The sequence below is a fragment of the Camarhynchus parvulus genome, chromosome 1 (genome assembly GCF_901933205.1).
Source record: "Camarhynchus parvulus chromosome 1, STF_HiC, whole genome shotgun sequence".
Classification (NCBI taxonomy): Eukaryota; Metazoa; Chordata; class Aves; order Passeriformes; family Thraupidae; genus Camarhynchus; species Camarhynchus parvulus.
Window position 1 is genome coordinate 1,341,575 of NC_044571.1, and position 27,016 is coordinate 1,368,590.

The 27,016-nt window shown below is 49.3% G+C and overlaps 2 protein-coding genes across 2 annotated transcripts in view; both read right to left on the reverse strand.

Annotated features, from left to right (window-relative positions):
* The window catches only part of MRPS6 (mitochondrial ribosomal protein S6), a 46,594-nt gene extending 23,383 nt beyond the window's left edge, over nt 1-23,211 (reverse strand). The window contains exon 1 of the mRNA XM_030950894.1: nt 23,000-23,211. Within this exon, the coding sequence (XP_030806754.1) occupies nt 23,000-23,044 (45 nt within the window). The 5' untranslated portion in view covers nt 23,045-23,211. The remainder of the gene's footprint in view (nt 1-22,999) is intronic.
* SLC5A3 (solute carrier family 5 member 3) lies at nt 1,388-23,134 on the reverse strand. The gene is made up of 2 exons (XM_030950882.1): nt 23,000-23,134; nt 1,388-9,824 (listed from the first exon to the last, which is right to left on the reverse strand). The coding sequence occupies exon 2, from the start codon at nt 9,528-9,530 to the stop codon at nt 7,383-7,385; it is 2,148 nt and encodes a 715-aa protein (XP_030806742.1). The 5' UTR covers nt 9,531-9,824; nt 23,000-23,134; the 3' UTR covers nt 1,388-7,382.
* Nucleotides 23,212-27,016: the final 3,805 nt, after the last annotated feature.

A 27,016-nucleotide genomic window follows, 5' to 3' on the forward strand; every position in this document is an offset into this window, starting at 1 on the left:
GGAAGTCCCAATGTTTTCACCAAGTGAAGAGGGAATCTTGCCAATCCCTTGCTCAAATTCAGAATTTATCCCAGATAAATCCTGGGATACACAAAACTATCTCACAACAGGAGTCAGGTAAATATTCAAAATCACTGCTGACAAAGGGTTGTAGACATCATAAACTCGATTATCTTTTATCACTCCACCAACACCTCAAGAATGAAGCCCAAAACACCCAAAAAGCAAATCCCCGAGTCCAACCTGATTAAAGTGAGAAAGGGCCAGAGGTGAAACCAGAACATCCACAGGGAAACTGAGGCAGCCCCATCCCAGGAAGGGAATTCCCTGCAGGAAAAGGCCTCGTTGCCACCACCTCTGTGGGATTTTCCACACAAATCCTGCCCAGAACCCCATGCCCAGGGGAACCCAAAACCCCAAAGAAAGAGCAGCAAACTGGGGAGTGAGGCTTGGCCAACACAAACAGAACCAGCTGCTGACAAAGAGGCTGCTTGAACCTCTTTTGAGAATCACTGACCTGGAAAGCTGCTCACTGGGTAAACACCTAATAAACTAATTATGGAACTGGTTAATTAATAGTTAACTCATGAAAACGCTCCCTCCTGGAACACACAAATCCAAAACAAGTTTGTAAGGCAGGAAAATGCTTATTTTTCCATCCCAAATCCAAAGTTTCCTCTCAAAAAATGTTTCTTATCCACCCCTTGAAACAAACAACAGCAAAATTTCCATTTTTCTTTTACATCACAGCAGCAAAAGAAGAGAATAAATGAAAAATTTGGGTTAATTTGCTTTTGTCTGCAGCTGAAATTCTGGGTTTAACAGCCTTGCCACAGTTTTTGCCAAGCTCCCATCTGCAAAGGAAGGTGAATCCCTAATTTAACACCAGGCCTGCCCCTCCCCTTGCTGAACCACCAACACTGGACAAGGAATTCATGATTCCCACCATGATTCCCAAGTTCATCATGTCCTTATGGGGGGACAGGGAAGAGGAGAAGGAAGTGGGGGATTCAGGGCTCTGCTCACAGAATGTGCTGATGTTTTAACCCCAGAGGTGCTGGTCCCACCCAAGAACTGCCTAAGCAGCAACTGAACAGGATATTTAAAGATAAAACAACAAAAAAAGGAATTTTGCATGGTACCCAAGCAGATTCCTCTGCCAAAGGGGGGTTCACTCCTGTTTTGTGCCCTGAGCCCAGCCCAGCCCAGCCCCACCTCCCAAAACCAGAGCCCAAACTCAGGATTTGGGATCCTGGAGTTCTCTTTGCAGCCTCAAAGAACCCAGTTTGGCTTTGCCTTTGGAATAAGCAGGAATAGAAGCAGGAATCATCTTCAGCTACAGGGACAAGGGTTTACTGAGAGTAAAATACTCCAAAACTCTCTGTTCTGGTGGGTTGGTCCGTTTGGGGTTTTTTTTGGGTTTTTTTTTCTCTATTTTTATTGAAACTTTGTACAGAAGTTTGAAACATTTCCATACAATACTTTGAGACAGGACAAAATGCCATGGTAAAGGAATGTAAACTGCAAGAAACACAGTCTGAAAGTATCCAAATACTCTCTAATAAGAGTTTTAGTTTGAAGACTAATGCAGGAGGCAAAATAAAATGCATACAGTATACAAAGAACAGTATACACAGGGCCAGCAATGCTAACTATGAAAATTTTGCATCAGATTTACTTCAAAGATTGATAGCAATATGATAATTCTATACACTAGACCAAAATTAATTTATCATACATCGTTTCTATGACAAAAAGCTTGTCATTAAGGACAGTAGCAACTTACAATATAATTAAGCTGTATTAATCTCATTAACACTTCTAAATCTATATTCCTACTACAGTAAAGGTTTTTTTGTTTTCATTATATTGTCTTATAAGATCTTAACAGACCTTTAAATAACACTTTACCAAAAGAGACCTGGATCCATTATAGTGATCTTATCTACATGCCCATTTGGCTTATTTCCAAAAAAACAACCAAGGGACAAGGAAAAAGGCAGGTTTCAAATGCTATATGATATCATTTGGTTTTGGTCTGAAATGTATTTTAGAGAGTTAAAAAAAACCAACAGAAAAAAGGCAGTTCATTAACTGGTATTTTATATAAAATCTGCAGAAAAATACAACAGCAACAAAACCCAAAAATACTTCACAGATATCTAAAAAAACATTTTTTCTCAGAGATACAAGGTAAAGCAGCATCACTTTGACACTGTGCTTTAAAAAAGAAGATGATGAATGAAGAGACTGCTCGAGTGAGATTAGAAAATTTTGCTTTCTTCTTGAAGAAGACTACTAACATTTTGCACAGCAACTATTTTTATAACCACCTCATTTGAAAAGCGTGAATCCCTAGACACAGAATTGTCATTTCACCGCCAGTTTTGCTCAAAGTGTCTGACTTTACACAGTGGAACTGAGAATGCCAAGTGTCACCAGATGTCACTATACCATGAGTTCAAGATTGGAACAGAAGTGAAGCAAATGCCTTGAAACCAACACCAGGAAAGAAATCAAAGAGAAAGTGGTTTGTAAACGAAACAAAACCACTTTGCAAGAAAGAAAACAAAAAAACCAAAAAACCAAAAAACAAAACCAAAAAACCAAGAGTTCAGAGATCTCACAGTGAAATCAGAAATTCTAATTATATATGTTTTACATTCTAGGACTACTCTTTACCTTAGGCCAATTAAAGCACATTAAACCATTTAATTATGTACAAACATTTTCTTAAAAAAAACAAAAAAAAAATTAAAACATTGCACAGAAGTCTGCTTTTAACATCACATAACAAGGTTAGTTTTATTTTCAAAACAATTACATTTAAGGGCACAGAACATACAGAATACCAAATTAACAGATGAGTAATTTTGCTTCTCTGTACATGCTAAATCCAAAGATTTCCTTGAGAAAGCTGGAGCTTGGCAACTCCAGCTCCTTCCATGTCTCTGTTCTCTGAAAGGGAGCAATTCCCAACACCTCCTCTATCTCAGGATTTAAAAAAATAGATATATAAAAAAAATAAAGCTGTTTTAAAGTTGTAAGCATCTTTTTAAGTGCTGGCAGAGCTCCCTGGTGGCTCTGCCCCCTCCACTGTAACCTCATGGAATAAATCCTTTTCTCTCCTGGGTTACAGGGCTCATGACTCTCATCAGAAGTCTCATCCTGGCCCTTCTGGGATCAGGGAACACACAAGTGGAGAAGTAAAAAATACACAATATAAGGAATATACTGAAGGCCATTTTTATTTCTTACAATCTCGCACGGTTTCCTTTCCCTAAAAGCTAAACAGGAAAAATTATTAGAAAAAAAAAAAAAAAATCAAACAACAAAAAAAGCCTCTAAACTTTGGCAGAGAATAGCATCAAATCAGCCATTTTAAAAAAAACTTAAATAAAAACAGTCTCCCAAAGTGTTCTATTAAACTCTCAAGAAGCCTCTTCTTTTTTATTTTTTTAATTATTTTTTTTTTAAATAAAAGGCTTCTACCATTTCCAGGAGCAAAATTCAAATATCTTACCAGAAAAAATAAGTTAAGGTAAATGACAAGAAGAAAAAAAAGCTGTCATTCCAAACTCAGTTTTCCAAGACTTGTCATCCTAAGCTCAAGGCAATAATAAATAAACCCATTGCTGCAAGACAGAAGCACAACCAGCCCCACCCAGGGGAAGGGGGCCAGGCAACAAAATTCCATCGTGGGGAACACTCTGTGGTTCTGCTGAACCAAAAAATGGGTGTTTAACCCCAAATTTACCAACTTCCCCCTTCAGCAAAGGCTTGTTTACGCTATAAAAAATCCCTTCTCCTACACAAGGTCCTTCTCACCAGCAGGCAGCTTGCTTGGAACCTCAGGAATATCTTTGTTTATTAATAAAGGCCTTTTATTAAGTGGTTTTATGCAGCAAAGAGCATCAGCAACTTCCAGGATCTCTACGACACAATGAGGCTGAAGAGGAGCACACAAAACATCTGAAGAGAAAAAGCACTGGAGAAAGAATTCGCTTAAAAGCTTCACAATACCAGGTCTGAAGATGGGGTGGGGAGGCAGATTAATAATCCATGATGATCCTGCCTGAAAATTAGCAGTGTGATTAATGTGGCAGCTCGTTAGTGTAGCAAAAGGGAGAATAAAGGAAGTGGGAGATGGAGCACCTCAGTGCAGTCCTGAAGGACTCGACTCCCTCCCATGGCCAAGGAGAGCTCCCCACAGATGTGACCAAGCAGGAGACTGGAATTGTGCCTGTTGGCTCTTCCAGGTGTCCTCCTGGAGGAGCAAATGGCTGGGGAGGGATGGAAGCAGCAGGGAGAAGCGTCGAAAGGAGCGCGGGCAGCGCCTCCTCCAGCCGCGCCTTGGGCCGCCCGCCCGCCCGTGTAAGGCACCCTGGGGACAGCACAGGGGGATGGAGCCGAGCCAAAGGGTCCCTGAGCTAACCTGGCTTCCCAGGCGGTGGCAGAGCGCTGCACATCGAGGAGCAGCCTGGAAAATCCCAGTGCCAGGAGCTGCTCCAAAATCGTGCTCCAAAATTGTTCGGAGCAATTGAGCTCCGAACGGACACGAGTCTCCTTCCCTGGGCCAAACCGGGTGTCGGAGCCACATCCCAGCCTTCTCAGGAGGATATTGTTGGACTGAGAATTATCTTTACCTTCTAAAATTTATTTTTCATCCCACTACAATCAAAACATTGCCCTAAATGATTTTATTCTGTATGGAAACAATTCCCTACATCTTTGCTCCAAACCGTCCTTCACAGCTCAGCCCACTAATGAAGCAACCTGAGATGCCATTAATTCCACACACCAGGATTTCAGCCTTAAATAGGATTTAAAATGTTTTCCCAAACCAAGCTGTGGACACACAAATCATAACAAAATGTGTCTTGTCCCATTGGTAGCAACATCAGCACCACGTATGGTAGCTCCTCTATACAAATATTGCAACAACACTCCAAGTTTTCCACTTTGGAGTAGTTCTACTTCCCAGCAGCAACAACTAAACCAAGTGGAGAAAAGTGGGGCAGCTCAGCCTCTGGTCAAAGTTTTGGAATGAATGAGATTCAATTGATATTAAAACACCATCAAAACAAACAAAACCACCCCAAAAATAGAAGTGAATCATTTTCTCTGAAAAGATGTATTGGGAATTATCTGCTAGAAGCCGTGTGGATGGCACCACTGGAAAAGCAAACTTTCTCCAGCAGGCAAAGGCAGGACTGACCCAAATCTTATCTCTACAAAAAGGTTTCCCCCACAGGAACTGGTTCTTGTTTGTGTGCCAAAGAAATGGTGCTGGACCCCTGAAGTGGTTTTGGTGAATGCTCACAATGGTCCCTCAGCCCGATTTTGGCCCAGCCAGTTTGTGCTCTCCTGAACGAGCTCAGGAGCAAAGACAACTGGAGGAATTATTTCCATGGAAAGCCTGGATATGACCACTCTGTCCTGGAGAGAGGAGTTTTAACACTGGTGGGCTCTGCTCCCAAAACCAGGACCCAGCTTGGCTTGGGGAAGGATGAGAGCACCAACCTGCTGCACACACATCCTCCACACCTGGAACTGCTCATCCCTGCCTGGGCATCCATCCATCCATCCATCCATCCATCCATCATCCACCCATCCATCCATCCATCCATCCATCCATCCATCCATCCATCCATCCATCCATCCATCCATCCATCATCCATCCATCCATCAGGAGGAAACATCCTCTGGATCTGGAGACCTACAAATAGCTGTGACTGCCTGGGAGGAATTCAGGTTTTTGGAAAAATCCTGAGGACAGGACAGACCTCAATTGCCGACACAGATTTGTGGCTGCGCGCACTCCCCGTCTCCTGACACTGAATCCCTCAGGATCCTTCTGAGGAGGGAGGGAAGGAGGGAATTTCTTCACACAAAGGTCACTCATGGGAAGGGGCTGCTCAGGGAGCTGGTGGAGTGCCCAGCCCTGGATGTGTCCAAGGAATGTGGCACGCTGGGCTGGGTGACGAGGTGGGGATGGGGCACAGCTGGAACTCAATGACCAGGGAAGGCTTTTCCAAGCTCAGGGACTCTGGGATTCCTCCAAATACAAAAAGGAGGTTTGACAGGGTGAAAGGGGAAGCGGGAGAAGACGTGGGGCAAAAGGACTCTGGAAAACAAGGAGCACTTTTCACCTCTCCCTCCCATTTCCCCTTCCTCGCCTTCCCAGTTGTTCTCCCTCTGCAGCATTGGAGCTTCCTCCTCTTCCTCCTCTGGGATTCCTCCCAGACACAGCAGAGGAAAACCTTTCTGCAGGGTGCAAAATAGTTTTTCAAGACATGCAAAGCTTCATGGTTCTCTTCTTCCCATATGGCAGAACCTACAAACAGATTTTTCCCTAAAAAGAAGCTAATCCTTACAATGTCCTAAAGGTTCAGAGGGTGGAGAGGCTGAATGAATCTTTTGGCCCTTTACTGAAATTCAAGAAATTCCACCCAAACCTGAGGAAAAATTTCTTTCTATGGAGGTGGCAGAGCCCTGGAACAGCTGCCCAGGGACATCCCAAACCCACCCCAAGAATTCTGTGATTCTTCAATTTACTTCAATATACTACAAAACCCCACAGAAAGAATATTTCTTTTTCGTCCTCCTCCATTGACAGTTTGTCATCTCCAGGCTTATTTTTGTTTCAGTTTTTTTCCTTTTTTCTTTTTTTTTTAATACAGACACTTTTCAGTAATGGAATTTACAGTGGATAAAAATCAAAACACAAAAATTTCCTTACAAAGAGTAAAAAAAAAAGGCAGAAACCTGCTAAGAGCCATCATGTTTTAAGTGCTATAAAATGAGACAAAACAGCTTCCTGTTGTTGCCAAAAGAAAAACGAGAAACTGAAAAAAGAAAAAAAGCAGTGAGTGCAATTAAAAAGTGCTAAGTTGGCCAAGGTAATACAGTTATTTTATAAATGTGCATCACAGCTCTGCATTTAAAAATCTTTTGACACAGCTTTAATCACTCAGATTGCACACACTGGTAACTGATTACCTGTTATCTTCACTTAATGCTGACTGAGCTGTAACTGCCTGACTTCAAACACAGCCACCTGCCTGCCTTTGGTATATTTATACACAGAAAAACAAAAGGTTAGTGCTGCAAATGGAAAAAAAAATAATAAAACCAACACAAAAGGGAAAAAAGAAAAAGCCACCACAGGACAGGTTCTGCTTTCAGCAGAGGGAGGACAACACATCTCAAATGGTCTCGAAATAGGCTAAAGCTGAGTTGACCTTACAATTATAGCGTAAACAATGCCTGGGTTGTGGTTATGTTGTTTGAAAAGAAAAGAAAGGAAAAACCAAAAATCTCCAGAGACCTGTATCAACTTCTGTATGTTTAAGCCATACCCTTAAAAGTTCACTATTCACTCACAAAGAGAAGTAGACAAACATGAAGATTCCAAGGGAACAGACACAGACCAGTCCAGTATTTAGTAATAGTTTAACTTTCGGAGTCTCTTCCAGCATTTGTAAACAAACAGTCTCCTCCTCGACCTCCCGAACCACTCTCTTGTTTACGTTTTTACTTTTAAAGCCACAGAACCAATCTATGAATTTCAAATGTCTCGCCCTGTTGTCAGTCCCTTCCTCCTCCTCGTGCTTTTTCTCCCCCATCAGGGCGGCCTGTCCGTTGGAGTAACAATCCACGGGCGTCTCCACCTCGGAGTGGCTCACCGAGATCACCGGGTTGCTGTCATCCCTGCACGTCACCAGGAGGTTGATGTCCTCCGGCTTCACGCTTTTAATGTTCTCCTCCGACTTCCCGTTGGGAATGATGTGGTTGGCGTTCTCGTTGCACTTGAGGATGCTCTTCTCCTGCCCCTGGTACAGCTCCCCCTTGCCGGCGCTCTCCGGCGCGCCGCGCTTCCACAGGGCCCAGAACGTAGTGGTCCGGACCTGCTCCTTGGTGGGCGGCGGCGTCAGCAGGCTCACCACAACCGTCACGGCCCCAGTGATCCAGAACAGGGCCGTGGCCACGTACATGTAGTGGATGTTCTTGATGAAGCCGGGCCTGGTGTCCGGCTGGTCGCACTCGGGAGCGCGGTAGAAGAAGGCCAGGATCAGGCGGATGGCGCCCAGGACGAACCCGGCCATGCCGCCGTAGAAAGCCCCCTGCTCGTTGCAGCGCTTCCAGAAGATGGCCATGAGGAACAGGGCGGCCACCGGCGGGGTCAGGTAATCCGCCACCTCCTGGATGTACAGGTACATCTGCCCGCCCTGCATCTCCACGATGATGGGCACCCAGGCGATGCTGATCACCACCATGAAGGCCACGAACACCCTGCCCACGATCATGAGCTCCCGGGAGGTCGCGCTCTTCCGGATGAGCTTGTAGACGTCGAGCGTGAAGATGGTGCTGGCGCTGTTGAAGATGGAGTCCAGGTCGCTCATCAGGGCGGCGATCATCACGGCCATCATGAGCCCGCGCAGCCCCACGGGCACCAGGTTCATCACCAGGCGCGGGTAGGCGATGTTGGAGCAGCCGGCCCTGCTCCCGCACACCTGGAAGCAGTGCTCGGGGTTGATGCAGGCGATGTCATCCACAAACAGGATGCGGGAGATCATCCCCGGCACCACGATGATGAACATGGGCAGCAGCTTCAAGAAGCCGGCCATGAGGGTGGAGCCTTTGGCGTGAGCGATGTTTTTGGCGGCCAGAACTCTCTGCACTATGACTTGGTCGGCACACCAGTACCACACCGAGGCCGGGGTCTGTCCCAGCAGAAACCCGGGCCAGGGAATGTCTTCGTCCGTCGGCTCGCGCAGCATTTTGAGAGAGTCGGGCTTCGGGCTGACGTTGCACGAGTTGGTGTTGGAGATGTTGTAGGTGAGGAGGATGGAGGTGATGTTTGGTGACGCCAACATGTACCTCCTTTTCACTTCTTCAAACCCACCGACCTCCATGAGGCTTATGATCATGAGTGTGAGGGCCCCGATGATCATAAGCAGCGCCTGGAGGGTGTCCGTGTAGATGACGGCCACCAGCCCTCCGGTCACGGTCAGCAGCGCCGTCATTCCGATCAGCAGGATCACCGACAGGTAGAGGTTCCACCCTAGGGACTCTTGGATAAAAAGCGCCCCTGAATACAAGTCAACCGAGAGTTTGGTGAAGATATAAAGAAGCAGAGACAACGCTGCAAAATAGATTTGAATCCTATGCCCTCCGAACCGCTTGGACAAGTATTCGGGCATGGTGTACACTCCCGAGCGGATGTAGACTGGCACGAAGACCCATCCCAAAAGCTGCAAAAGCATTAAGGCGTTGAACTCCCACGCGCCTACAGCGAATCCGCTCGCCGCTCCAGATCCTGCGAGCCCAATGAAATGTTCACTTCCAATATTGCTCACAAACAACGAGGCCCCGATAGCTACCCAGGTCATAGAACGCCCTGCCAAAAAGTAGCCACTCACGGTGCTCCGATTGTTTTTCCACATGGCAAAGAAACCTATGCACATTACAAGCACGAAGTACAGGGCCACAATGGCAATGTCTGCTGGCTCCAAAGAAGCCCTCATTTTGTAACCAAAAAGCCTTCGCTGACGTCCACTTCTCGCCCCCCAGCCAACGTCTCTTAAGCACCACGTGAACCAGTTTTAACCAAAATCAACACAGCGGGTCAAATTCTTTGTCCCTTGGTTTGCTGTCCTGATGCTGGTGGCAGTGGTACATTTACTTTTCTCCGCTTCTCAAATTTGGGAACTTAGCACGCACTTTTAATCCACATTCCACAAGAGCATCAGCCTTAACTCAGTTGATGTAGGAGAAATTCTTAGTTGCAGCTAAGTTTAGTGAGGCCTACTGTACCAACCCTGCAAGGCAGCAAAGACAAAAGACAAAGATTGAATTAGAGAGGAATTTCATGAAGTAATGAGAAAAAATTTGAAGTGTAGTAAAACAAATCACTGAACACCACAGATTTTTCCCCCTTTATATTTCCTGCAATCCATAACAGACATCATTCAATATTTGTAGGGCCAAGTGGTAAAAGCCTTTCACAAGTCAACTTCAATGGTTACAGGTACCTTCAGAGACGCAGCGATTCGGGAGGATTGAGTGACCCAAATTCCCCAGAACACAGCAAACAACAAAAATACATTTCCTTTTTCATTACTCTGGTATCTCACAAGTCTCCTTCTCAAGCCACTAACCAGATCTTCCTCTTCCAAGCAATCTTAGGAAAATAAAATGAAAATAGCCCAACAGATAACAATGGCTATGGAGCCCAAACCTGGCTCAGCATTTCCTGCACTGCACCTCCCAAATCCTGGGAGATCCTGGCACCACAGGACAGCACCAGAGACACCAGCTGGCTGTTAGAAAAATCAAAGTCAGGTCACAGCACTGTCAAATATCAACATCCGTTTCAAATCAGCTGGAGAATCAAGGTTATTCCACAGGTTTTGAGGTGAGTTTGCTCCTGTCTAGGGTACAGATAATCACAGGGTTATTTTTCACTTGGAAAGCTCTCCATACACATCCATATGATCCAAGGGGAGAAAACATCCCATTCCAGCAAGTGGCAGAAACAAAACTCCACCTGACATCTCACTTTAGGGCCAGTCCCTTTGGACACGCACACCTGGGGTCCTGTGGGAGCACCAGAGGCACAGGAGGGAACACTGGGTGGGTTCTGGCAGCAGTCACAGCGGCAAGGATGCCAGGAAATGTCCTTCCAGCATCCATTCCCATCCCAGCACGGAGAGGATGGAAGGTATGGAGGCAAAGCTTTCCCTGTCCCACTCTTTCCAAATTCCCAATCCCACCTGACAGCTCCCAACCTCGTCAGGACACAAAACCCGTTTGCAGTGGAGGGAAGGGACAATGAAGACTTGGTGGCAGAGGAAGGGGCCCTGAGGAGCTGCACGGTGGCTCCTTCATGGATTTGGGATGTGCTCCCATCTCCTGTTTATGCCTTGGGAGGTACCACAGAATCATGGAATGGTTTGGGATGGAGAGACCTCAGAGCCCACCCAGTGCCACCCCTACCATGGACAGGGACACCTCCCAGTGTCCCAGGCTGCTCTAACCTGGCCTTGGGCACTGCCAGGGATCCAGGGGCAGCCCCAGCTGCTCTGGGCACCCTCTACCAACCCAAAGGCTTCCAACGGGTTTGAAGAGAGCTGGACACAGGATTCTTCCATCTCCTACACCCAATGGCCATGGGAAGGGAAGACCAAAGCAAAGAACAGGTTTAGTCTAAAGGTCAGAACACAAACCTTTAGTAGCAATAATGAGATTATTACAGAAGGTGAAGAACAGGGTCTGACTCCACTCCTCTTCCCCACCCACTGGTAAAAGCACAAGAAAACCAACACTGGCTCTTTTTTCTGGCCATAAAATCTCACAAGTCCTACAAGCATCAGCTCCAGGCATCCCCTTCCAGTTCATTCTCTGGCAAGACGCTGAAGCTCTGATTTCCCCATTAATTAATCATTAATACAAACAGCCTGATAGCATATTCTAATATTTGGTTGGTTTCTTGTTTAGCATCCCTGCCATATATTGGGTTTGTTTAAAGGGTCAATAAAACCATTTGAAATTCCAAGAGAGTTAAGGTTGAAAATGCACACGTTGTGTTAAAGGCAGCAATGGTACTGAGGTAAAAACGTGCAACTCCTCATAGATTTTAAAAATAGCTCCCAGCAAGCCACAACTTCAACCTTAAGGAGAAATCCACCACTGTGTCATTTGTATGGTCCAGCTGTTTTTCAGGAGAAAAAATTAAAAAATAAAAATAAAAATAATAAGGGTTCCCCCCCAGTACCACAAACCCACTTGAGAATAGAGATATTCCTTCTGCTGGAATTACAGCCAATAATGAGAGACTAAGGAGAATGGCACAAAACGGACTGATTACAGCACTGGGCTAAATTTATCATTCCTCAGAAGCCTCAAACCACAGATGTATTTTCAATTCTTCCACAGAAGAATTCACATTTCTCCCCACCCGCAAATACAGGAGTAGTTAAACGGTCTAATAGCTTAATCCAACCCAAAATTATAAACACTTCACATCAGATGACGCAATCAGAGCCAAGTTTAATGGACTATTCTTAGTTTTAAGCACTTTGGAGCAACACTTTAATAGTGTTGTGTCTTTTGCTATATTCAGCTAATTTTTCAACTACGTTATGTTTATACCAAAACTATAAATATTTGAAGAGAAAGGGAAGAAGAGATTTTACTGAGATATGACAAAAAGAAAATCTGCTATACAGAAAACCAGGAGAACAGCCGGATAAGGAAATGCTAATAATTAATATTTTTAATGTTCTCTTGTCCTTCTCATTACTAAAAAATATTTGATTTTAACTTGAGTTCACCCCACACCATCTTCCCTGTAGGTTCATCAGTGACCTGTCACAAATATCCTATAGAGCAATATGGAAAAATCACAAAAATCTCTGTTAAAATCAATTCAATTTGATATCAGAAGTATCCAGAGTGTTTCTACAAAAAGGACATTAACAGGGAAGCTGTGGCTGCCCTGGATCCCTGGGAATGTCCAAGGCCAGGCTGGATGGGATAAAAGGTGTCCCTGCCCTGGGGGTGGGACTGGATGGGCTCTGAGGTCCCTGGGAATCCAAACCTCCTGGAATTCCAGGATCAGACTCTCTGACAGAATGTGTCACTATTAGATGCAGCTGCCCTCAAATAAATTGTGACATTCCTCAGTTCAGTCACTTCAGCTCCGGGGGCTCATTCCAACCAAAATAAACAACAAATGAAGTTCCTGCAGTGTCTTCCATAGGAAGATACAGCCAGACCATGCACCTGAAATAGCCACATTTCAGAGAGCTGAACCCTGCCCTCTGTCACCAACACCTGAGGGGTTTTTTTGCAAGGCTCAGGCTGCCTGAGCTGGAAGGTGGAAAGTTTTCGGCAGCCACCACAAATTTGCTGCACTGTCACTAAATTACAGCACTGAAGTAGCTTCTTGTACCAGTTTCCTAGACCTAATTCCAAAATAACCCTGGAACTTTTCTTCATTAGGAAAATGAGACTCGTCCCTCTGAACTTTCAGCAAGTTCTGACCTCAAGTCTTACAAAGGACTTTTGAGATGCCCCATGTGAGTTTAGTCCTGAGTTATTAGAACAGTGAACATTGTGGCACTGACAGAGGGAAAGAAAAAAAAAAGGCAGAAAGACAGTGCTGCTGTCAAGGACTGGGAATTTTCTTCCCTGAGGCTGTTTTCTGGCTGGATCATATCAAAGACACAAAACAATGTGCTTCCCTCTTGTCTGGAAATAGAGGCTGCAGCTCTGGTGAAACAATGCATATGTCTCTCCAACACCCAGCCTGTTCCTTAAGGGAAAAAAAAAATCCCAAGCAAGTCCCTGAAGAGAGATTTCATAATGTGAAGCAGACCCAGGGTGGGATTTTGAGGAGAAATTTGTAGGATTGTTCTAAAGGAAAACTTTCTCCACAGTGCTTTTCTAATAAAATGGGTGTTTGAACCATGCCAGAGTCCAACTGCTCCAGCTCTGAAGCCACCATTTGTTCTCAGCTCCATTGGCTTTTTGGCAGATGAAGTGTCTGAGCTGACTCTCCTTTCCTCCTCACCAATCCTGATGTTTTCAGGGTTAATTTGGGGATGTAGATGCCCACCTATGCCACAGCAGTGTCCACTGTTAGCAAATTAAGTGCTCTGCTCCCAGATGTCCAAGCAGTTTTCAGATTATTTCTCGGGAACAACATTTTCCCTCTCCACCTTCAAGCAGGAGTATTGGAAATCAGATCTGCAGCACTTCACCTACTGAACAGCTCTGCTGTGTGGAAGAAATCTGTCCAGATTGCCAGGATCATGGAAAATATTAACTCTGCCACAGAAAGATTAATCAATACCAGAAGTCCTGTGCCTTGAGTGGGGTCTGTGCCATGTGCCACCCCCTGAGTGTGTTTTCCAGACCCCTCACACTCCTGGCCATGGATACACCAGGGAATTCCTACCTGTCCACTGCTCCACAGTAAAAACACAAGGAAAAAAACCTCTTAGAGGAAAAAAAAAAAAAGGAAAAACTTTGTTCCATTTACTGCAGCACTCCAGAACACAGAAAAGGAGCACTGAAGCTCTTCATGGAGTAAGTGATACATAAATTATGTAGCACATGCCCTTGAGGAAGCAGGGGCTATCCTTGGCAGCTGCTCAACAGAGCCCTCAGCATCCAGGGCAGCAGTTCCAGGCTTTTCCCTGAAAACCAGGAGCTGGGGCAGAGGAATGTGCCAGGAACCCCCCTGGGACACCCAGGGAAGGCAGAAGTTGACCTGGAGCAGCCAATAAATAACTGGAGCTGCTGGGGATGCCAGGCCAGCCCTGAGCTCCAGAGGCTGCACAGGAAAGGGCCACATTTCCAGGTTATCTGGCTGAACCTGCTGGTCACACTCTGCATCATCACCACATCGAGCTCCTGCTGGTCTGGAGAACCCAGGAGCCAGCTCTATAAACCAGCACTACCAAACAAAACATCCAATTTGAGGTGCAAGGAACAGGTCACTCACTCAAAGGAGTTGTTATGAACACGTAAGGAACTTTTGTTTTGGTCAGGAATCACTCCAGCTCTGGTCTTCATTTTACTGCAGCAGCACAAAAAAGCAGCTTGTTCGAGCACAAATTCTTCTGGATTCTTTTCTACACAACTGCTGAGGGAGACATGAGAGAAATAAGTAACCCCAAAGCAAGAGACACAGAACTCCGTGCCAGTCAGAAATGGGATGGGCAGTGGACAATTACAGAGCAGGAACTGGAGTGATGTGAGGCCAACTGGAGCTCAAGGGCACTGGCACTGACACTGTTAGAGCAGGACCTCATTTAGTTGTCATTTTTGGGGGTTTTTAACCATTTCCCCCCCTCATCCCAAGCAAATACATCTATACTCCAGCGTCCCACCAAGTCACAAATGAAGGGCAGAAGGCACAGGAAGGACACTCCAGCAGTCAGTGGGCACAAGAGAAGCTCCAGCCTTGCAAAGCAAGAAAAGATGGGCTTTTTCAGGATCTGCATCACCCTCCCCGAGCACTTCATGCCACTGCCTGTGACATTCACACTTGGCTGGTTCCCTTTGCCAAGAGCCAGTCCCCAGCACTCCAGAAGGAATAAGGAACTGATTTGCTTCCACTGTTCTTCCCAAAACTCCAAACACCTCCAGGGCAAGGGGGGTAAGCTGGGGACAGAGGGAAGGAGACAGAAATTCTCTTTTTATCTGTTAAATACAGAGATACCAGAAAGAAATTCTGTCTTCTCCAGGCCTACCTAGACAGGATACCTATCATACCCAGGAGATTAATCCATCAATTATCAAATTAAAGAAAATAAGGAGTTAATACGTTCCATTTCCCCTTGTCAGCCCAAAGAATTGGTTTATGTCTCCATGGGTGACAAATGTTATCTGGAGGAATTTCTTCATGGAAAGGACCTGGAAGGGGCTGCCCAGGGAGGTCTGGAGTCCCCAAGGAAGGCCTGGAGGTGGCACTGAGTGCTCTGGGTTGGGGACAAGGTGCCCATGGGGCACAGCTGGCACTCCATGGGCTGGCAAGGCTTTTCCAAGTGCTGGAATTCTGTGGAGGGAGCAGAAGCTGCCAAGGAATTGGGCCTTGCAGAACCTTTCAGAACATTCCCTGCCTCGGCTGCAGCCCCAGCAGGGCCCTCCTGAGCTCACTTTGTCACCACAAAGCCCAACCCAGCAAGGAAACCACAGTGAGGTGACATTGCCCTCTCCACAGGACACAGTTCTTTTCCACAGGAACTGAAAGAAAAAGAGGCAGAGACAACCCAGAAGCCACGTGCTCAACAGCAAACCCAAGGGCACCAGAGGGCAAAAAGCCAGACACTGCCAAGGGGCTGGCAAAAACTGGAAGGTTCTGGCATCTCACAGCACCAGGCAAGATCTCCCTGCCAGGTCCCCCTGCACTGGAAGGTGCAACCAGACACTGAGTCAGTCCCAGGGCCCAAATCCCTTCTTGTGGAACCCAAAATGCAGCAGCACCAACACTGCAGTGCCACGGCAGGGGTGGAGGAGATGGAGGAGATGAAGACTTGGTCACCAGAGCAGCAGCAAGAGAAGGGGTCAAACAAGCCTCAGCAGCCAAGAATTTAATTTTGGAGTGGATTTGGGAGCACCTCAGTTCTCTGGACAAGGTCATCAGCTTTTTAGCAGCAAATATCAGAAATGCTGCAAAATCTCTGCCACTGCTGAGGATGCCCTTTCCTTCAGCTGGAGGTTCAGTGCTGTGATGCAGCTGGTGGTGATCAGCACTCAGCAGGAACTGGATAATCCCAGCCTAAAAAATGTGCTGGTTCATCTCATTTGAGGAGGCTTTTGGCTGTGAGAGTGCAAAAATTACTTGGGAAATGAGAAAGGAGAAGTGTCAGTCCCCATGAAACCGGGCAAGACACCAGGAGGAAATTCTTCTTCAAATTTCTAGGAAGAACAAAAAAAAAAAAAACAACCAGACTCATTAAGTTTCTTTAGGACTTCCCCAAATTCCCATCACATTTCTGGCTGCCCACAATCTTTGGAAGAATATAAAGCACCCCCAGGATTATTGATGGGTGAGACAGAAGTTCAGGATCATACATAATCCAAGAATTTGAGGCTCTCCAAGCTTCCCAGTCAGCTGGGTGCTGCTTCAAGACTTGTGATCCTTCTTGGAGATTTCAAGACACCAAAACCAGAGTTCAATAAAATGCTATTGGTTCTAAAACAATTAATGTTAATTACAAAGCTTGATACAGAATATCTCTATTAAAAGCTACTGAACATTGATTTCTTTTTCTAAAACACCAACTCCACTGAACACATTCCCTCCTCTGCATGGACCTGGCTTTTTATTATTCCTTAGATATTTGCAGCACTGAACACAAGGACTGGCTTGCAAGTGGACAAAGCAGGATTAAAAAATAGCAGAACAACAGTTCTTCTGCAGTTCCTCCATGCTGTTTCTTGGGTTCATAAACCTCTCTTTACACCATCCACTTCCTTCCTGCCCTTCTCCTCACCAGGGGTGATGAATTTTCTCTAGAATCTCATTTTTAGCACCAATGTTTACACCAGTGCTCCCCAGGACAGGTCTTCACATCTTGCCTTACTTTCCACATATTTAATTCCAATTTTTCCCGTTCTACTTCTCCATAATTAGTTATGGTTTGCATCTCTTTCTGTGTTTTTATTTTTCCCTGCTTTCAGCTCTTTATCAGCTCCTCAATGCACACTGGGGATATCCCAGCTGCTCCATAGAGCAGGGATTTTTCCAGGGAATCACCTGGTGCCCTCAGGTAAGGGACACAGAGGGTGGGACACAAAGCTCTACCAAGCAACTGCTTCCACATAAACAGCTCTTCCCTCATCCCAGATCTGCAGCCAGGGAGGTGAGGGTGCCTGTGGCTCCAGGAATTATCAGCCTGCCATGGATGGAGCCTGACAAATCATAAAATCCTGCAATGGTTTGGGTTGGAAAGAATTTAAATCCCACCCAGTGTCACCTCTGCCATGGGCAGGGACACCTTCCACTGTCCCAGGCTGCTCCAGCCTGGCCTTGGACACTTCCAGGGATCCAGAGGCAGCCCCAGCTTCTCTGGGCAAAGAAAAAAAAAAAAGGGAAGATAAATTACTTGACAACAACTTAACAACTGCCAAAGCAATTTTTGTGTGGCAACGATGGTTCTGGGACAAGGGAACTGGAGAAATCAGCTCCTGAAAGAACACCCAGAGAAAAGCAGAGCTTCCATCATTCCAAAGTATGGAACTGATGAAGATTAGGAGACAGAAAATACAGACACACATGAGCTGAAGGAGCAGCTTCTCCTCATGGTTACAATGGAGAACTTTTACAGGAATCAGCCACATTTCAAGGCTTCCCAACAATCAGACATTAATGCACAAAGGGCTCTCCCAAGAGTTCAGGGACAGAATCTGCTCCATGCTGAAGTTACCAACACCTCCCTGTCCACAGCCAAAGACAGCAGGAACAAAACCCAAGCAGGAGCAGAGAGCTCATTGCTGAGGAGGAACCAGGGGCAGCCCAGAGAAGTCTGAACTCCAAGGTTTAACCCCCACTGCTGTCCCCTGAAGAGGGACTGCTCAAACCCCACTGAAATCCCACCAGGGGCCTGCAAGAAACTGAAATGAAACTGTTCTGCAGTAGAGAATAATCCTCTGTGTCCCCTAGAGCCAGGCACTATGCCACACTTGGCAAAAATTCCAGCTCTTCCAAGACTGGAAATGTCAAATATCAGGCAAGAGGGTATCGTTCCCAAATGCTGTGTGCACCACACTCCCCAAAATCCAGTTCTTCTTATGGAATGCTCAAGGCAGAAAACAAAAAGGTGATCCCCCCAGCAGAGTCAGGCCTGGATCTTGCTGTTTTCTGATCCTGCCTTTAGTTCCAAGGCTTTGGTCTCCATGCCAGCACCACCCCCAGCTCCAGGACCCCTCCCTGCCAGGCTCAAGAGCCTGTTCCAGCCTACTGAAAATGCCACTGGGAACAGAGGAAAAAACTTTTGTGTCATTTTAACCTGCTCAGCTGGCAAGAGGGGTGGGGAAGATGCACAATTCCATTGGAAGAGCAGGTGGTTCACCGGAAAGGAAATAAAATAAAATAAAATAAACTCAGTATCTTCCTGCTTCGTTCTCTCCCCCTCCTTCCTGGCAACTGAGACATCAAAAGCCCAGTTGCTGCAGCTGCCTACACAGCAATTAAGTGGAATAGTCAAGATGTCAAGCAACACTACTGCCCATTTACTTTGGCTTTCCCAAAATAGCCAACAATCCCCACACGGCAGGTAGGGAATTTTGGAAACACAGCAACCCACTCCAAAAGCAACAAACAGCTGCTGAAGACAAGTTGTGTTGTGAGAACATGGCTGGGGAAATGAGAGCATGCATTCACTGCAGGACTATTTATTATTATTATTATTATTATTATTATTATTATTATTATTATTATTATTATTAGGAAGTGTCCAAGGCCAGCTTGGACAGGGCTTGCAGCAACCTGGGATAGGGGAGGTGTCCCTGCCATGTGGAACAAGGTGATTTTTAAGACCCCTTCCAACCCAAACCACTTTGGGATTCCAGAAGTGGGTGGATGGGCCTCCTAGTCCAGGTATTTTTGCTGAAAAAAAGGTGGTTAGGTTTCAGATTATGGCACTGTGTGTTTGAACTTGGTCACAGGTGAGGATGAGCACACTGCTAATAAAATATTGACGAATTTCCTCCTTTGTAGTGAAATACTCTGAGTTATTCACCAAGTGCCCATCGGTTGCTGGTGGGGGTGGGTGTCCCTGTGCCCTGCTCTGAGTGACAAGGTGGGGATCAGGCAGAAGCTGGGCTCCATCCTGGAGCTCTTCTTTAAGCTCAAGGGTTGTGGGATTCCCATCTGTGTCCCTTGCAGGTCTGGCACTGACACCCCCCAGTCACTCTGACAAACAGCCTCAGAGCAGGAAACCACTGCCAGCTCTTCCCAGGGAGTTTCAGAGCTCCCTGCTCTCCCAGGCAGTGAGAATTCCTGCAGATTCACTCCTGAAGATTCACTGCCCTTCCCTGCTGAAGGTGCTGCTCCATCACAGTCCCCCCACGCAGAGCCAAAGATGGGACAAAAATCAGGAATTCTTAGAAGCTCAGCTTTTGTTATGAGCAGGGAATTCAGGCCATGGGCAGCTGCGTCTTCATTTTGCACCTTTCCCTCCAGCAGAGCTGCAGGGCCTGCCTGGGGCTGCTGTGGGCAGGTAAGGTTTGGTTTGCAAACACCTGGACATTGCTGGTAACAAATCTGCCCCCAAGCCCCCCCCAGGATTTGTTCTTTCCATGCTGCAGTGTAAAAAGCAACACAATGGGCAAAATGAATCATTTCACCTCCATTCTCACACCTTGCTCTGCCCAAAGCACCTCCTCCATAAACTCACACTCAGCTACACACACCTCTCACCCTCCAGATACACCACAGAGTACTGGGGGGCTATTAATTTTGGGGGTACTTTTATTATTGTTTTCCTAAGAGTCACTAACTGGAGGCTCTGCTGATGAAAAACTCTCTCTATATACAGAGTATATAAAATATTCTGTGTTTTAGTGTATAAAAACACAGTGGTTTTAGTCCAAGTCCACTACCTCTCACAAATCAGGACAGAGAAGAGCTGCTCAGCTTTGACTCCAGAATAAAATCCTGACTTTTTGTGGGAAGTACACGCAGACAGCCAGAGACAAAGGCTGACAAGTGGCACCAGTGCAAAGTGAAAGTTTTCCCATTCCCAAAACTCTTGGGTGTTGCATTTTTAAGGCACAAAAGGAGAGCTGAGGAGGCTCTGGAGCCTGCCAAGCCTGAGGAGAGCATCAGGCAGGAGGGATGGGGTGTGCTGGGAGCCTCCCAACAGAAGCCACATGCAGGGAAAGATCAGGAAAGGATTCCTGACTCCGGACACGAGCAGGGCTGGGCAGCAACAGGGCTTGAAGTAACAAAAATGAACTGGAGGGACTTAATTCTGCCTGGATCCCTGAGAATGCCAAGGGAACTATTAAAGGAAAGTTGTGGGTGGGGAAAACCCCACAGAAGCACCAAGTTTGCCTCTGAAGAGAGGCAGCAAAGTCTCCAGCAGGCTGAGGTCTGCACCAAGCTGCCAGAGAGCTCCGAGAAGTTCAGGACAAACCCATAAGCACAGGAAAGCCGAGTGACAAGGGGACAGGGGAGCTGCCATGGGGGAGGAAGGATATCACAGACACCAAAAGAAGAGTCAGCACTTGCCCAGACAGCACCAGGACACACAGACACCACAGAGGGACTGACAGGACAGGACAGGGAACAACTGCCCAGGTGCTGTCACCAGTGTGGAAAAGCGATGTTATTTATTCTTCTCCAGGAAGGAGCTCTGGAATCATTCCACTGTTTCAGACTGGCTTATTATGCCCATCTTTTGCATCATTTAATTCGGTATTACAGCCAGGATTATGCACAGCTTACAGGGGTCATTAGAGCAATCCCCCCAGCCAAGATCCAGCAGCACCACGGAGCACAAAACCACTCGAGAAAATATTTCCAAGTGTTCTCATGGCACAAGAGAGGCAGGAGCAGCAAAATATTGGGAAACAAAAAAGCACCCAGATGTGGTGTGCTGAAAACAGGATGAAAACAGCAGCACCTACAGACAGACTTTAAATTTTAGACTTACAACAAGGGTGGGTTAAAAACACCAGCACAAACTGAAATGTTTGGACATAATCACAGAGCTAAAAAACCCCTTCAAGGTACATCCATGTGGAAAGAACATGCTGGAGAGTCCAACTTCAAAGAGGCAAAGGTTGCAGATGTTAAATCCTGAGCGCACTGATGTTCATTAGAAGCATCTTACAGCTAAAAGCTTATCCCTGCATCTCCGTGGTCAGATCCTAGAAACCAGAGAGCCTTTCCAGCAGAGAGCCCTCCCTGGCATCCTTTCAGAGAAGTCAGTTTATTCCTGCCTCAGTATTATGGCAGATTTGCTACGCTTGCTGTCCTGCCCTGCATGCCGAGTGCCCGCCCGGCTTAAAGCATCTCCCACATCCACAGCACGGCTACAAAAAGCACCTCTGCCTCATCCACCCAACGGGAGAGGTGTGGAAAGGAACCAAAAAAAAATCGGACAAAAATTCTGTGTTGACAAGCAAGTGGAAAAGCAGCGAATTTTTGCCCGGGTGAGCTGGTGCAGCAATGTCACCCGGCTTTCTCCCTGCTGCTGCATTTCTCCACTAGAGGACCCAGGTGAGATGTCTCTACTACAGCTTCTGCAGCTAAACCACGGGGAAAAATATATTAGAGAGAGAAAAAAAAAAAAAAAAGCCAGCCCCGACATGTGGATGGTCCATGTAAAATGAATGGAAATGTACTAGTGCATGCGGCACACCAGACGTGCTCCCGTAATTCCCAAAAACCACGGCCACGCTGCTGAGCTGCTGCTGCTCGGTGGGAAAAGGTGCTGGTGGGAAGGAAGGGTAAATCCCAGAGTATCCACGCCGGGCTGGATCCGAGGGCTCCAGCCCAGCGCAAGTGCCGCTACATTCCACCACCAGCACCGCATATTAAGCCGGAAAGTAGCAGATAAACAAAGGCTATAGAAGGTACTAGAGAAGGGCCGGTATCAGCTGTTATTTACCACATAAACCTCCCATCCACACGGAGATAGCCTTATTTTATTATTATTATTTTTACGCACACACATCCCCCATTCCCACCCCCCTCCCTTCCCCCACGTATTGACTCAGCTCCTGCCGAATGGGAAGAGCATCATTTAACCGAGCTCTGTTATCACCGCGCTGCCAAAAAACAGCGGCAACGGCTGCTGCCACCCCCAGCGCCCCTTCCCGGGGGCGATACGGCCCGGCCTATCGGCCCCGCTCAACCGCTGCGGGCAAAACCCCAGCCCTGGCACTTCCCTGGCACACGGGGGGGAAGGTGGCACCCCGCGGGTGGGAGCTGGCCGGAGCGAATCCTCCGCTGTCGCCCGTTTTCCCTCGCCCCGAGGCTTCCCGGAGCCCAGGGGAGGCGAGGAGGTGCCCGGCGGTGGCAGCGCAGGTGCGGGAGGGGGCTGGAAAGCGCTGGTGCTGCAGAGGGAGAGGGGGATGCGCCGGCAGGGGCAGGGGAAGGGCCGGCTTCACCTGCTCCAGGCACGGAGGGAGGGGATGGGCAGGGAAAGCCGCATCGCTGCCGCTCGGAGAGCGTGGGATCTGCTTACCTGCGTGCCGGAGGGGAGGGGGAGAGGGCACTGCGGCTCGGGGGCAGCGGGCAGGGAAGGGGCGATGGGGACGAGGGGCCGGAGCGCGGGGGAAGCGCAGCGGAGCCCGGGACACGCTGCGACACTGCGGGCGACAGGGCCGGCCGGGCCACGCGGTGCGGCGGGGACAGCGGGCACCGAGGGGACACCGCGGCGGCACCACAGGGCAAGGATGGAGGGGGTCTGCCAGTCCCACCTGCCTCCCTCCCTCCCTCCCTTCCTCCCGTCTCCTCTCCCTCACTCACCCTCTGCATGGCTTTCAGGATCAAAGCCAGTTCATAGCGGGGCATCTTAGAGCTGGCAGTGGCGGGAGGAGCGGGGCACGGGGTGGGGAGGAGGGGGCTGCGGCGAGGCCGGAGAGGAGGAGCAGGGGGGACAGGAGGAGGAGGAGGAGGTGGAGGAAGGCGCGTCCCGGCGCTGTGGCGGCTCCTTCCCGCGCGGCTCCCGCGGCTCAGACGCCCGTACGGGCAGGGGCGGCGCGGCTTAAAGGGCGCAGGAGCTGCGCACGCTCGACCGGGCCGGCCCTGCCCGCGCCAAGCGCCGCCCCCGCCGGGCCGGGGCTGCCCCGCACCGCGGCCTGAGGGCCGGGACCCCCGCGCGGGCACGGCCGGGCCCTCCCCACGCTGCCCCCGCGGCCGGCGCCGCCCCCGGCCCCGCCGAGCCGCCCGAGCCGCCGCGGCCGCCGCTGCTGCAGGGGTGGAAATTTCCACTGCGCCGCCCCTCCGCTCCCCCGCCGGGCCGCGCTCACTCCCGGCCGGGGCCGCGCACGGAGCGCCGCGGGGGCCGGGGCTCGCGGCCGCGCCGCGTGTGGGCCGCGCGTGGCGGGGGCGGCGCGGGCCGGGCCGCGCGTGTGGGGCAGCCGAGGGGTGACACCGGGACACCGTGCTCGTGTGGGACACCCGGGTGTGACACCGGGACACCGTGCTCTTGTGTGACACCGGGACACCGTGCTCGTGTGGGACACCCGGGTGTGACACCGGGACACCGTGCTCCTGTGGGACACCGGGACACCGTGCTCCTGTGGGACACCCGGGTGTGACACCGGGACACCGTGCTCCTGTGGGACACCGGGACACCGTGCTCGTGTGGGACACCCGGGTGTGACACTGGGACACCGTGCTCCTGTGGGACAGCCCGGGTGTGACACTGGGACACCGTGCTCGTGTGGGACACCCGGGTGTGACGCCGGGACATCCCGCTTCTGTGGGACACCCGAGGGGTGACACCGGGACACCCCACTCGTGTGGGACACCCTGCTTGTGTGGTACACCCTGGTGTGACACCAGGACGCCCTGCTCGTGTGGGACACCCCGAGTGTGACACCGGGACACCACACTTGTGTGGGACACCCTGCCCATGTCACCGGCGCTCCAAAAGGCCCGAGTGGGATGGGACATGCAGAATCGTCCCGCTCCACCCGCTGCCATGGCCATGGACACCTTCCACCGGGCCAGGTTGCTTCAACTCACAGCCAAGCTGGCATGTTCCAGAACCTTCCTCATGCTCAGGGCACCTCTGCACCCCCAGGACATGGCCACTGTCAGAGCTCCTCAGCGCACAACAGGGACCTTGTCCATCTGCAGAGTCCTTCAGGGCACCCCCAGAACTTCTCCATCCTCAGAGCACCCCAGTGCAGGCCCAGCACCTTCCCCATCCTCAGGGCACCCCCAGAACTTCTCCATCCTCAGAACTCCCCAGTGTTCAGTCAGGACATTCCCCATTCCAAAGGCACCCCAAGGTCCTTTCTCATCCTCAGAGCACCCCCAGGTCCCTTCCCCATTCTGAGGACACACTCAGGACCTTCTCCATCCATTCTCAGAGCACCCCCAGGTCCTTCCGCATCCCCAGGGCATCCTCAGAACTTCACCATCGTCAGAACTCCCCAATGCACAGTCAGGACATTCCCCATTCTGAAAGCACCCCGAGGTCCTTTCTCATCCTCAGGGCACCCTCATGTCCTTCCCTATCCTCAGAACTCCCCAATGCACAGTCAGGACATTCCCAATTCCAAAGGCACCCCCAGGTCCTTCCCCGTCCTCAGTCCCAGCAGTCCCAGCCGTGGTGTGAGCAGCTCTCGTGGATGTGCGGGGTGCGGAGGCCCGAGCAGCAGCAGGATGGAGGTAAAGCTGCGTGTGTGGTGGCCTTGGTGGCCACGTCCTCCCCACGAGGGAGGCTCTGGACACGCATTTCCCAGCCTGGCACGCGCCCCTGGCTGCTGCTCACGTGCAGCCACCAAGGTCAGTGACACAGATCCCTGCAGCTGCATCTGACACCAGTGTCCAGCTGGGCTGGGCTGGAAGCTGAACCACTTGCTCCCACTAGAGAAGGTGTTGGAGGGGCCTGGGGGTTTGTTAGAGCTCTTTGTCTTGCCCACAGCAGAGATTTGTCCCTCCTTTCTCTCACAGCCATGCCCAACAAGCTGGCTTTGGTAGAGCCACTAACAGCCAGAAAAAATCAAGTTTCTGCCCAAGCTGTTGAAGCCCTCATTGCTCGATCCCATCCTCAGGAAAGGGATGAGAGAGCAGCCCCACCGTGCCCGAGGGGAAGCAGAAAAAGCGACAGAGGTTGAGATTAAAAGACTTTAATGAAATATCACTGGAATGCCAGCCCCAGCCCAGCCAGAGAGGCCTCAACACTTCCCCTGGGTGTCCCAGCCATGCCCTTTCCATAGCCAGGGACATTTTCTTCTGCTCTGCCTGCACAGGGAGGCTGCCACGGTCACTGCCACGGATCCTGAGGGCAGGAATGGAAGTGGAAAACTCCTCCCAGCGCTTTTCAGCAGGACTTGCAGCTCAGCCAGCCCCGGGTACTGCTGTGGGCCTTCCTCATCTCAGGCAGGTGTGAGCTCCCCGTGCTTCCCAAGGCATCCTGTGCCCTCCAGGCACGAGGGCTGTGCGAGTCCTGGGAGCTGTTTTGGGTACTGCTACAAGACAAATTGCCTGTGCAGAAGTGTTTACAGGTATTCCCAAGCTCCCACCGCTCCGTGCTCAGGCAGTAATTGCCAGGCAGCTGACAGGGAGAATTTACTGCCTGTCGGTGTTCACAATGCAAACTCTCCCTGGGTTTGCTTCCCTTTACTTTGCTTCCCTGTTTGTTTTCTAATACAGTGTTGTCTGGCCTGACCTTCTTCCTTATTCTGGACATGTGCCTGGCAAGCTCAGGAGGAAATCCAGGTGAGGTGGGAATGCCCAGGTATCCCTGCTGTTCCCACATCAGCCATTCCCACCCTCCAGGTGCTCCTTGTGCAGCCACAGGTGACCCATGGTGTTCTCTTTGTCACATTTGGAGCTGTCACATTTTGGCCAGGGGCAGAAAGGAGTGGGGAGAGCTCTAATTCCCAGTTCTTCCAATGCTCTACCTCCTTCAAACATTCCTCTGGCAGAAGAAAAGGAAACTTTCAATCCCTGTCCCTGTTGCTCTCCCAGTGCTGCTTTCAAATGCCAGTATCAGATTCCCAGTGGGATATAAATTTACAGTCTCTGTTCAGTCTCACTTCTGACTCCATTCCACATGGAATCTCCCTAAACACACATCTACCTGTGGCCAACTCCCCCCCTTTTTTGGGAATCCCCCCCAGATGTATTTAAAGCTGTCTCAACACTCCCCAGACATCAGCCTGAGCCTGAGTCCATTTTTGCCCGTGATGGGATTTGCTCCCAGCAGAAACATTTGATCCTGAGGCCTCATAAACCCATTCCCAGGTGGATTTTGATATCCCTGGGATGAGATCTGGGTGCCTGAGGGTCTCTCATGTGCCTCAGCAACACAGACAGTGACTACACCTGTCTGTCACACATATGTGGGCATCTCATGGGGCATCCCAGAATCCCAGAGTCAGCAGGAATGTGGGAAGAGCCCTCCAGGATCACCCAGTACCACCCCAGCCCCAGCAGCACCACCCCAATCCCTGTCCCCAAGGCCACATCCAGACTGCTCTGGGACAATTCCAGGGACTCCAAACCTCCCTGGGCAGCTCAGCCCAAGGCCTGACCACTCTGCCAGGGAAATTTTCTGTGCCAATCTCCAACCTGAGCCTGCCCTGGTGCCATTTGAGGCCATTTCCTCTCCTCCTTCCCCTGCCCCTCCTGTCAGGAGCTGTGCAGAGCACTGAGGTCCCCCTGAGCCTCCTTTTCTCTAGGCTGAGCCCCCCCAGCTCCCTCAGGAGTTTTCCAGCCCCTTCCCAGCTCTGCTCCCTGCCCTGGACACGTTCCAGCCCTGCCCTCTCCTGCCCTGCCCATCCCTTTATGGAAGCTCAGGATGAT